We start from the raw sequence: 12,385 nt of genomic DNA, 5'->3' as shown, positions 1-12,385 counted from the left end.
GTCAGCCATCCTTAATGCTATAATGCTTGCAGTTGGGAGCACAGTTAGTACATAACAATATTCAAATGCCCCATGGCAGAAAGAGGAAAAAGAAAACCCTCAGGAGCTGAGTATCATAAACAAAAGGCTGAGAAGGAAAAGGACCAAGCAAAACAGCAGGGATCCTTCCTGAAATATCTTTTCTTTAATCGAAATAAAGATGGAAGCAGTTCACAGCATCCAGATGAAGGAATTTTACTTGGAGAGGAGGTTAGCTCACATTTGCATGGAAGCAGTTTGGAACATCAAGATGAAGGTATATTACTTTGAGATGAGGGTAGCTCACATCCACAAAAAAGCAGTGTGAAAACTCAAGATGATAGAAACTTACTTCTAGATGAAGGCAGCTCACAGCATCAGACAGATATGGAAGTGAAGAAAATTTAGAGACACTGGCAGAAATTGAAGTAAATGAAGTAGAAGGAAGAAAGGATGAGGAGGTTATAAACAAGTTACAGTAAGGGGACCCAGCTTCATGGCCTAGATGTTATGACAGTGTGCAGCAAATTCTCACGGAACATGGACCCGAACAAGTTCATGAATTTCCCTTCCCTGAGGATGGAAATAAAAGAAAATTCTCTGCTCAGCATTACAAGAGGAAACTCATTAATGGGGAAGAAATTCATCGAAACTGGTTACAATATTCAGTGTTGAAGGACTTGCTTTTGCTACAAGTTGTTTAGAAATCAAGCAATTGGTACATCACTTACTGAAAATGGTTCAAAGGACTGGAAAAACATAGCTTCAATTTTCTCTTCACATGAAAGAAGTACAGAACATTTAGAATGTTTTCAAAATTGGAAAGAACTTGAATTATGATTGAAAAAAGGAAAAGCCATCCATGAAGAAAATTTACGTGTGATCCATGAAGAAAATTTACGTGTGATCAAGGAAAAAGAAGAATATTGGAAACAAATATTAGAGCGTCTGATTGCTTTAGTGAGAGTTCTCAGTGGCATAATTTAGCATTCCTCGGCCGCGGTAGAAATGAAAAATTATACACTCCAGGTAATGGGAACATTTTAAAATTTGTTGAATACCTAGCTTTGTTTGATCCAGTCATGAAGGAGCATCTACGTAAAATAACTGATCATGAAACCCAGGTTCATTACTTAGGAAAAAATATGCAGAATGAACTAATTCAAATCCTAGCAAATGTAATTAAAAAGAAAATTGTAGAAGCTGCCCATTCTGCAAAATATTTTTCAATAATACTGGACTGTACACCAGATGTGAGTCATGTGGAACAAATGATGATGATCATTTGTTTTATGGATATGGAAAAGTCTGCAGATGAAGATAATGTTTAAGTGCTTATAAAGGAACATTTTTTGAGTTTCGTACCACTGAAGGAGACGACTGGAGCATTTATGACTGAAACTATTCTACAAGTGCTTGAAACAATGTCATTATGTGTTGAAAACGTACGTGGCCAAGGCTATGATAATGGGAGTAATATGAAGGATAAAGACAATGGTGTGCAATGGAGAATGATGGAAATCAATCCTAGGGCCTTTTTTGTTCCTTGCAGTGCACATTCTCTGAATTTGGTTGTCAATGATACTGCTAGATGCTGTTCGGAGGCAAGCAGTTTCTTTGACCTGGTGCAACGTGTTTATGTGTTTTTCTCAGGCTCAACATGCCGTTGGGAGATTCTGACTCACCATGTGAATTCTCTAACTGTGAAACCACTTAGACAAGATGGGAGAGTCGCATTGATGCTTTGAAGCCTCTTTGCTATGAACTTGGAAACATTTATGATGCCCTAATTAAAATTTCTGATAATACTACCTTTACTGGATCATCTGGCAATATGGCAAGTTCAGATGCAGAAGCTCTTGCAAATGGCCTTTCCAAGTTCAAATTTGTGACTTCACTCATTTTGTGGTATAATATCCTTTCCGAGATTAACCTCACTAGGAAGAAGCTTCAGGAAAAGAACTTGAATGTACATTCTGCTATTGAAAAACTGCAGCAAACTAAAAACTATTCTGGAGGAATTCGGAAGTGATGAAGGGTTTGAAAGAACACTGGTAGATTCTCTCAAGCTTGCTGAAGAAATAGACTTTCTGACAAAATTTGAACCAGAGCCAGTTTGCATTTGGCAAAAGAAGCAGCAGTTTTCATATGAAGGATGAGACACACCCATTCAGAACCCAAAACAAAGGTTCAAAGTGAATTTCTACTTCGCAGACCTTGATACTGCTATTCACTCGGTTGACGAAAGATTTCAACAGATGCAGCAGCTAGAGTCAGTATTTGGCTTTCTATATGATATCCACAGCTTGCAAAAGAAAACAGAAAAACAGATAAGAGAATTTTGTATAAAACTGAAGTTGGCATTGACTCATGAAAATTCAAAAAACATTGATGCTACAGATTTGTGTAATGAGCTTCAGGCTTTTTCAAGATGACTTAAGAAACATTCCACTCCTGAAGAAGTACTGAAGTTTGTTTGTGAAAATAAACTCACAGACAGTTTTCCAAACATTTTTATAGTTCTACGCATTCTTTTAACTTTGCCAGTTTCTGTAGCTAGTGGGGAAAATAGCTTCTCAAAGTTAAAAAGGATAAAAACATATCTGCGTTCAACAATGGTGCAAGAGAGACTTGTTGGACTTGCGACAATGTAAACAGAGCATGAAATAGCTGGAAAACTGGATCTAAAAGAACTAGTGACTGAATTTTCAAAACTTAAAGCAAGAAAAGTCATGTTTTAAGAGCACAGAGAGTTCTTTAGTCGCAGTGTTTTGTAAATATAGATTAAAGTTCATTTAATTAAAGTTCATTTTCTTATTTCTTTCTATATTGGATATGGTGGTAATGGCAGTTAAAGCAGGATAGCATAATGGATGATTTTGGATTTGTAATAATAAAAATTATAATTAACATTTTTAATGCAGTTTTATTTGAAATCGGACTGAAATATCATCTAGCTGTCGTGTACAAATCTATTCTGAAAATTTCGTGTCTCTATTTTATCTGATCTCAGAAACATTGGTTGGACAGATGGAAGGACAGACAAACCAAATAATTAAGCCTCTGTTTAAAAAAAATGCTTAAAATACATTAAAAGAAAAAAAGGGCAAAATGTTTCCCAGTTTACCAAAAACCTCAGCTTAGATCTGCCCTTGGGGTTTGGGAGTGGAGGGTGCCAATTGCATGGTTCGCCTAGGGCGCCAGTTACTGGCAGTTAGTCTAGGGCTGCCCCTGTGTAACTGGTGGAAAGCAAAGACAAGACCCGTGGCCCTGTGCTAGTTTTGTCATCATCATCTCCTCTTTCTCTTTGAAAATGTATTTCTTTCTTATCAGTAGTATTACCATAGTGCCTAGGAGCCCTAGTCATGCACCAGGACTCTACTGTGCTTCATCTGTACAGATACAGAAAAAGAGATGGTCCTTGCCTCAAAGAGCTTACAGTCAAAGGGTGTACCTACACTCCAAGCACTACACCAGCACATCTGCGGTGCTGCAGGTGTGCTGTTGGAGCACCATGGTATAGATGCTTCCAGGGGTGGCTCTATGTTTTTTGCTGCCCCAAGCACGGCAGTCAGGCGGCTTTCAGCGGCACGCCTGCGGTCGGTCCGCAGTCACGCGGATTCGGTGGCGTTTCTGCGGGTGATCTGCTGGTCCCGCGGCTTCGCCGTACCCGCCACCGAATTGCCGCTGAAACCGTGGGACCAGCGGACCTCCCACAGGCATGCCGCGGAAGGCCACCTGAATGCCGCCCTCAGAGCGACCAGCAGGCCGCCCCCCCGCAACTTGCCGCCCCAGGCACGCGCTTGCTGAGCTGGTGCCTGGAGCTGCCCCTGGATGCTTCCTACAGTGATGGAGGCTTTTCCATCGATTTAGGTAATCTAACTTTCATTCTTACATCAATTTAGCCACATCTGCAACAGGAGTTAGGTTGGCATAGCTACGGTGAACAGGGGTGTGAATTTTTCACATCCCTGAGTGATGTAGCTATATTGATCTAAATTTTAAGTGTAGACCAGGCCTAAGTAATCCTATCTTGGTGAATTCTCCTCCCTTGAGGTGGTATCTTCAGTTTTAGTAGTCATAAAACTTTTGAATCTATTCCCTTATCTATTTCCTGTAAGAAGTGAAAAAGAGTGTGGAACTGGGTAGATCCCCTTCCCCCTTTCTCTCTTCTCCCTTTCCCCCACCCTGCTACTCTGTGCAAACCTGATTGGCTGGGTGCAGGGCATGCCATTCTAAAAGAAGGACACAGAATTAACTATGGACTGCCTGGGAGGGTTTGAGTCAATGTGGGGACAGGGAACAAGCTGTAACGATGCTGCCTCTGGCGGGACACAACTGAGAGTATCAATTAAGGACAAATTGCTTAGAGCAGGGCAGTTACAGACCAAGGCTGGGTTTCCTTTATTATTAAGGCACATCAAACAAGCCAAGCAGAGAAGACTTCGGTCTCACCCAACTGGCTAACCTTAAATTATACAAGCAATTCCCTTAAACACTCCAGTTTCCCAGTATCACCACCAGGGCCACTTGTTATAGGGATGAATGGTTATGAAAACCAATACCTGAGTAAAAGAAAAAATGTTTTCTCGATCCCAAAGGACCAAGTTCCAGACCCAGGTCAATATACAAGTCAGATCTTAGCCACAGATCACGCTGTTGCCAATCCTTTAGAAACTAAAATCTAAAGGTTTATTCATAAAAGAAAGAAATATAGATGAGAGTTAAAATTGGTTAAATGGAATCAATTACATACAGTAATGGCAAAGTTCTTGGTTCAGGCTTGTAGCAGTGATGGAATAAACTGCAGGTTCAAATCAAGTCTCTGGAGTACATCCACAGCTGGGATGGGTCATTCAGTACTTTGTTCAGAGCTTCAGTTTGTAGCAAGGTTCCTCTAGAAGTAAGAAGCAGGATTGAAGACAAATGGAGGGGTTTCCAGAGCCTTTTATATTCTTTCTCTTGTGGGCGGAAATCAGTTTTTTCTCTTGTGCAAAATAACAGATGGAGTTTGTAGCCACATGGGCAAATCACATGCCCATGCATGAATCAGTTCTTTTACAGGGAGATCAGCCATTGCTCACATGCTACCTTGAACATCCCAGGAAGACTTTTCATGTGGATTGCAGTCTCCCAAGGTCCATTGTCAGTTAAGTGTTTCTTGATTGGTCACTTAATCTGCAAATTCCTTTCTCAAGAAGTTGACCAAATGCTTCACTAATGCTACACATTGAGATAAAAGTACATAGCCAATATTCATAACTTCAAATAAAAAAATGATACACACATACAGATAGCATAATCATAACGAGCAAATCATAACCTTTTCATACACCTCACACAACAACCTTTGTACAATATTTGCTGCAAATCATAGAATCATAGAATATTAGGGCTGGAAGAGACCTCAGGTGGTCATCTAGTCCAATCCCCTGCTCAAAGCAGGACCAACACCAACTAAATAATCCCAGTCAGGGCTTTGTCAAGCCGGGCCTTAAAAACTTCTAAGGATGGAGATTCCACCACCTCCCTAGGTAACCCATTCCAGTGCTTCATCAACCTCCTAGTGAAATAGTGTTTCCTAATGTCCAACCTAGACCTCCCCCACTGCAACTTGAGACCATTGCTTCTTGTTCTGTCATCTGCCACCACTGAGAACAGCCTAGCTCCATCCTTTTTGGAACCCCCCTTCAGCTAGTTTAAGGCTGCTATCAAATTCCCCCTCACTCTTCTCTTCTGCAGACTAAATAACCCCAGTTCCCTCAGCCTTTCCTCGTAAGTCATGTGCCTCAGCCCCCTAATCATTTTTGTTGCCCTCTGCTGGACTCTCTCCAATTTGTCCACATCCCTTCTGTAGTATGGGGACCAAAACTGGAAGCAATACTCCAGGTGTGGCCTCACCAGTGCCGAATAGAGGGGAATAATCACTTCCCTCAATCTGCTGGCAATGCTCCTACTCATACAGCCCAATATGCTGTTGGCCTTCTTGGCAACGAGGGCACACTGCTGACTCATATCCAGCTTCTCATCCACTGCAATCCCCAGGTCCTTTTCTGCAGAACTGCTGCTTAGCTAGTTGGTCCCCAGCCGGTAGCGGTGCATGGGATTCTTCTGTCCTAAGTGCAGGACTCTGCACTTGTCCTTGTTGAATCTCATCAGATTTCTTTTGGCCCAATCCTCCAATTTGTCTAGGTCTCTCTGGACCCTCTCCCTACCCTCCAGCGTATCTACCTCTTCCCCCCGCTTAGTGTCATCTGCAAACTTGCTGAGAGTGCAATTCATCCCATCATCCAGATCATTGATAAAGACGTTGAACAAAACTGGCCCCAGGACCGACCCCTGGGGCACTCTGCTTGATACTGGCTGCCAACTAGACATCGAGACGTTGATCACTACCTGTTGAGCCTGCCAATCTAGCCAGCTTTCCATACACCTTATAGTCCATTCATCCAATCCATACTTTTGTAACTTGCTGGCAAGAATACTGTGGGAGACCGTATCAAAAGCTTTGCTAAAATCAAGATATATCACATCCACCACTTTCCCCATATCCATAAAGCCAGTTATCTCATCATAGAAGGCAATCAGGTTGGTCAGGCATGACTTGCCCTTGGTGAGTCCATGTTGACTGTTCCTGATCACCTTCCTGTCCTCCAAGTCCTTCAAAATGGATTCCTTGAGGACCTGCTCCATGATTTTGCAAGGGACTGAAGTGAGACTGACCGGTCTATAGTTCCCCGGATTCTCTTTCTTCCCATTTTAAAATATGAGCACTGTATTTGCCTTTTTCCAATCGTCCGGGATCTCCCCCGATCGCCATGAATTTTCAAAAATAATGGCCAATGGCTCTGCAATCACATCAGTCAGCTCCCTCAGCACCCTCAGATGCCTTAGATCTGGACCCATGGACTTGTGCATATCCAGCTTTTCTAAATAGTCCTTAACCTATTCTTTCACCACTGAGGACTGTTCACCTCCTCCCCATAGTGTGTTGCCCAGTGCAGCAGTCTGGGAGCTGACCTTGTCTGTGAAGACCGAGGCAAAAAAAGCATTGAGTATCTTCTTGTACTTGTACTTGTACTTTCGTCCCCTTACTGCCCCCTTGTGTAGCTGTGCAAAGGCCAGTGAAAATCTGACACTTTGTGTGTGCTACTGCTGCAGCCAGCAATAATGGCAGTATTCATTCATGCACATGGGACAAGGCTTATGTTAACAACAGAAGTCAGACACCCATCTGGCCTTGAATCCACAGTTAAAGTATGAATGACCAACAGAGACAAACAGGAGAGGAAGCCTGTGATGTTCCCCTCTGGTGTTATCCGGACCGGTGATCTGCTAGGTCACTCCAATCCTTGACTCTAGGAGCCAGCCTTACCCTGCTCTGCTGTGAGAACCCCCACTCCTGAGCTGTTCATGCACAGCCTCTGGCATGAAAGCTGCTTCCCATTGCAAGCGAATGACACTAGCCAATATCTCCGGTCCCAGACACAATCCTAGGAACCTCCATCTTGCAGTGTCCAGTTATGTCTGCTGGACGCTGCAAGCTTATATGAGTTCATCAATTTAACCAAGAAATTGATATGTTCCAGGCTTGTTCTCCCAAGGGGAGTCTCTGACATGCTTCAAACAAAACGCACTGCTTCAGGTATAATAAACAAACAGATTTATTAACTATAAAGATAGATTCTAAGTGATTATAAGTCAAAGCATAACAAGTCAGATTTGGTCAAATGAAATAAAAGCAAAATGCATTCTAAGCTGATCTTAACACTTTCAATGTCCTTACAAACTTAGATGCTTCTCACTATAGGCTGACTGCTCTTCAGCCAGGCTCTCCCCTTTAGTCAGCGCTTCAGTTGCTTGGTGGTGGTGGTGTCTGCAGATGTAGGTGGAAGAGAGAGTGAGCATGGCAAATGTCTCTCCCTTTTATCATGCCCTTTCTTCCCTCTTGGCTTTGCCCCCCACACTTCAGAGTCAGGTGAGCATTACTGAGTCTCTCCAAGCAAGGTCAAGCAATTCCCCTGGTGTGGCCTCATGCAGGTGAGTCGTTGCATTGTAGCTCCTTTGCTGGACAATCGCTGTTGATGGGTTGTTTGACACTCAACCCTGGCATTGGTTACTTTCCTTGCTGTTGCCCCTTGGGAACTAATATTTGGCTGATTCCTCCAACTTACAGCATGTTTGAGTGACAACCATACTACACAACTCTCATAACTTCATATGCATTAATGATAATACATATATGGATAGAGAAATGACTTTCAGCAGATCATAACCTTTCCCCTGATACCTTATATGGCATGTTTTATATGTAAGATCATGATTATATGAAAATGAGGAATATGGGGGTTACAGCATGCTCCCCCAAGGTATCGAATGTCACAGAGCGAATCCCTTCTTGTAGCTGGAATCTGCAGCTACCAACTAAACTCTGGGAAGATGTGACAGTCAGCTTTAGCATGGAACTGTGCTAAGAAGCAGAGGGTGCTGATTCCAAAACCTACACCTGGTAGATATGTGCGATATGAGTGAGGCAGACATACCTAGATGGAAGAGACTAGACAGTTAGGATCCCCAAAAGGCCAACATGAATTTGGATATGAGTGAAAGCCCTCTTCAGGTTTGTAGCAAGAATACATGATGAGAGGGATTCCACTACATTTAGAATGGGACTTCCTCCTCTCTCTGTTTGCATTTATTAAATAAATTTTCAAATCAAAAACAAAAACTTACAATCACAATTGGGACAAATCACAGACACCGCAGAGTGTCACACTAAGGAATGATTGCAGCTATTTTGAAATCTGAAGTTCAAATGCAAAGGCACAGAAAGCTCCGGTTTGTGCACATTCGGGCATAGTGAACCAGATTCTGATGATCTTACTCACAGTGAGCAGTACCTTACTCTGTGAGTAGTCCCACTGAAATCAATGCAGTAAGCTGCTACTCAACATGCATCAAAGTGATACAATCTATTCCTAAAAGATTTTTTAAAATCCCCTAACCTAGTTAATAATACAATATGGCAACTACTTATCTAACAGTTCCTGGAGCAGCAACACTCTTTATAGGTGCTTCTTCCCTCTTGTCCACCTCATTCTGACACAACTAAGCTGCAGTGGATTGTGTTTAGGGACCAGAAACAATAAGGGACCAGAAACACAATGATGTGATTTGGATGAATTATATGGGAGTCTGACTAGCAAATCCAAATAACATTGGAGGATTTCTGTATGATTCCTAGTCAGCCTTTGTTCACCTGTTGTTATTAGAGACTATTTTAGAACATTGAATATGGTCAAAATTCACAGCATTGGTTTCTGATTGATTCATAAAGCAATAAACTATTGACCCTTGCTTAGTACAAAGCAACAGAGGGTCCTGTGGCACCTTTGAGACTAACAGAAGTATTGGGAGCATAAACTTTCGTGGGTAAGAACCTCACTTCTTCAGATGCAAGACTGCTTAGTACACTAACTCCGTATTTAGCATTGTCACGTTGATGATCAATTAGAGAACATGCTCGTTTAAAGTTGTGCAATGCTCCCTTATAACATTGTTTGGCAGCCACCAACTTTGTCCATTGCTTGCAGAAAGAGCAGCCCGTTGGAGCTAGCTGATGGGGGCTTGGAACGAGGGTGGACTGGCAGCCCCCCATCAGCTCTCCTAAGCTCCCTGTGCAGCAGCTGCCCAGCAGGCTATCAATTTCCAGACAGTTCAGCTGTCCCTCCCCCCACTGTTGTGTGCTGCTCCTGCCCTCTACCTTGGAGCTGCTCCCAGGAGCCTCCTGCTTGCTGGGGGAGGGGGGAGGAAGAGGGGTGCTAATGTCAGGGTGTCTCCTTCCCCCTGCTCCTGCCCCCCATCTCCACAGAGCAGGGGGGGACACGACAGGGCTCAGGACAGAGGGAGCTTGCTGGTGCTGTCTCAACTTGCTGATCTACTTAAAAAGGCAGTGTACTTAGAGTGGGGTCAATGTACTTAAAGGGGCAATGCTTGTCTCTCTCTCTCACACGAGTGATGTGTGTCTCTGTCTCTCCCCCCCCACACACACATACTATGTGTCTCTGTCTCGCTCTCTCTCACACACACACATGGTGTGTGTCTCTGTCTCTCTCTGCCATGCTGTGTCTCCTCCCTCCATCCCTACTGCCTTGTAGAGTGTGAGGCTACATTAACAACAATATGTTAACCCTTGAGGGCTCAGCCGAGTGCTAGTTCATCGTTTAGCAGTAAGGCATTCCCTGAGACATATCCCACCCTCTGACTCCACCACCTAAACACCTCAACCAAGCTTCACATTCATCATTGCTGTGTACAGTATTAAATTATGTGTTTAAAACTTATACTGTGTACAGGGTTGGCTCCAGGCACCAGCCCAGCAAGCCAACGGGAACGGGCGGTATGTCGGGCTGTTCGGCGGCAATTCAGCGGCGGGTCCCTCTTGGAAGGAAGCACCTGCCACTGAATTCCCGCCGAAGAAGAAAGTGGCGCGGTGGAGCTGCCGCCGGAGTGCAGCCAATCGCAATTGCGATCACGGCTTTTTTTTTGTCCTGCCGCTTGGGGCGGCAAAAACCCTGGAAAAAAGCCGGTCCTGACTGTGTGTATATATATATATTTATATATATATATAGTCTTTTGTCTAGTGAAAAAAAAAATTTCCCTGGAGCTTAACATAACCGCTAACCCCCCTTCCACCCATCCCCGATTTACATTAATTCTTAAGGGGAAATTGGATTCACTTAACATCGTTTCACTTAAATTAGCATTTTTCAGGAACATAACTACAACGTTAAGCAAGGAGTTACAGTATTATATTCTTCAAATACTATTTGACCAGTCCATTAGTAATAATAATGGGGATGTGGCTCTCTCCAATAACTCTGTCCTGATTCTACTTGAAGGTGGAGCTACTGATCTGAAGCTGGTCAACGGAAGCAACCCATGTGCTGGGAAAGCAATGATTAAGATTGGTGAACTGAGCCTCATTCTGTGTTCTACTGTCTCACCTATGAAACATGCTGCAGTAGCTTGCAAACACTTGGGATGTGGTTCTGCAGTTAGTATCCATAGTGCTGCCCACTTTGGAGAAGATTCCACACCATACTTGGTGGTAAGAGATGTTTGTCATGGGAGTGAGTCAGCAATCTGGGACTGCAGATTTGAAACCCGGACTATAAAGTCAACATGCGCTCATCCTTCCATTGTTGGAGTGACCTGCTCAGGTAAGAAATCAGCCCATCCTTCTACTTGCCATGTGAAAAAAGGGATTGAATCCAGAGTTTGTTCCATTCCCATAAACTAATGTAGAAGTGGGTAAATATGATCAAATCCTGAAATTATTACTCTCATGTTATAGTGAGCAAATCCCTATGTAATTCCCAACCCAGATATCATAGATTCATAGATTCTAGGACTGGAAGGGACCTCGAGAGGTCATCGAGTCCAGTCCCCTGCCCTCATGGCAGGACCAAATACTGTCTAGATCATCCCTGATAGACATTTATCTAACCTACTCTTAAATATCTCAAGAGATGGAGATTCCACAACCTACCTAGGCAATTTATTCCAGTGTTTAACCACCCTGACAGTTAGGACCTTTTTCCTACTGTCCAACCTAAACCTCCCTTGCGGCAGTTTAAGCCTATTGCTTCTTGTTCTATCCTTAGAGGCTAAGGTGAACAAGTTTTCTCCCGCCTCCTTAAGACACCCTTTTAGATTCCTGAAAACTGCTATCATGTCCCTTCTCAGTCTTCTCTTTTCCAAACTAAACAAACCCAATTCTTTCAGCCTTCCTTCATAGGTCATGTTCTCAAGACCATTCTTATTGCTCTTCTCTGGACCCCCTCCAATTTCTCCACATCATTCTTGAAATGCAGTGCCCAGAACTGGACACAATACTCCAGTTGAGGCCTAACCAACGCAGAGTAGAGCGGAAGAATGACTTCTCATGTCTTTCTCACAACACACCTGTTAATACATCCCAGAATCATGTTTGCTTTTTTTGCAACAGCATCACACTGTTGACTCATATTTAGCTTGTGGTCCACTATAACCCCTAGATCCCTTTCTGCTGTACTCCTTCCTAGACAGTCTCTTCCCATTCTGTATGTGTGAAACTGATTTTTCCTTCCTAAGTGGAGCACTTTGCATTTATCTTTGTTAAACGTCAGCCTATTTACCTCAGACCATTTCTTCAATTTGTCCAAATCATTTTGAATTATGACCCTGTCCTCCAAAGCAGTTGCAATCCCTCCCAGTTTGGTATCATTTGCAAACTTAATAAGCGTACTTTCTATGCCAATATCTAAGTCGTTAATGAAGATATTGAACAGAGCCGGTCCCAAAACAGACCCCTGCGGAACCCCAC

At 43.1% G+C, this 12,385-nt stretch overlaps 1 protein-coding gene across 1 annotated transcript in view; it reads left to right on the top strand.

The window, feature by feature from the left end:
- LOC101948899 (scavenger receptor cysteine-rich domain-containing protein SCART1-like) overlaps positions 1-12,385 on the top strand; it is an 88,572-nt gene that overhangs the window by 36,367 nt on the left and 39,820 nt on the right. The window contains exon 5 of the mRNA XM_042855029.2: positions 10,920-11,240. Within this exon, the coding sequence (XP_042710963.2) occupies positions 10,920-11,240 (321 nt within the window). The remainder of the gene's footprint in view (positions 1-10,919; positions 11,241-12,385) is intronic.

Source organism: Chrysemys picta, chromosome 1 (assembly GCF_011386835.1).
Source record: "Chrysemys picta bellii isolate R12L10 chromosome 1, ASM1138683v2, whole genome shotgun sequence".
Lineage (NCBI taxonomy): Eukaryota > Metazoa > Chordata > Testudines > Emydidae > Chrysemys > Chrysemys picta.
The sequence above is the reverse complement of the archived record's forward strand: the minus strand, read 5'-3'. Positions and strand labels throughout refer to the sequence as shown.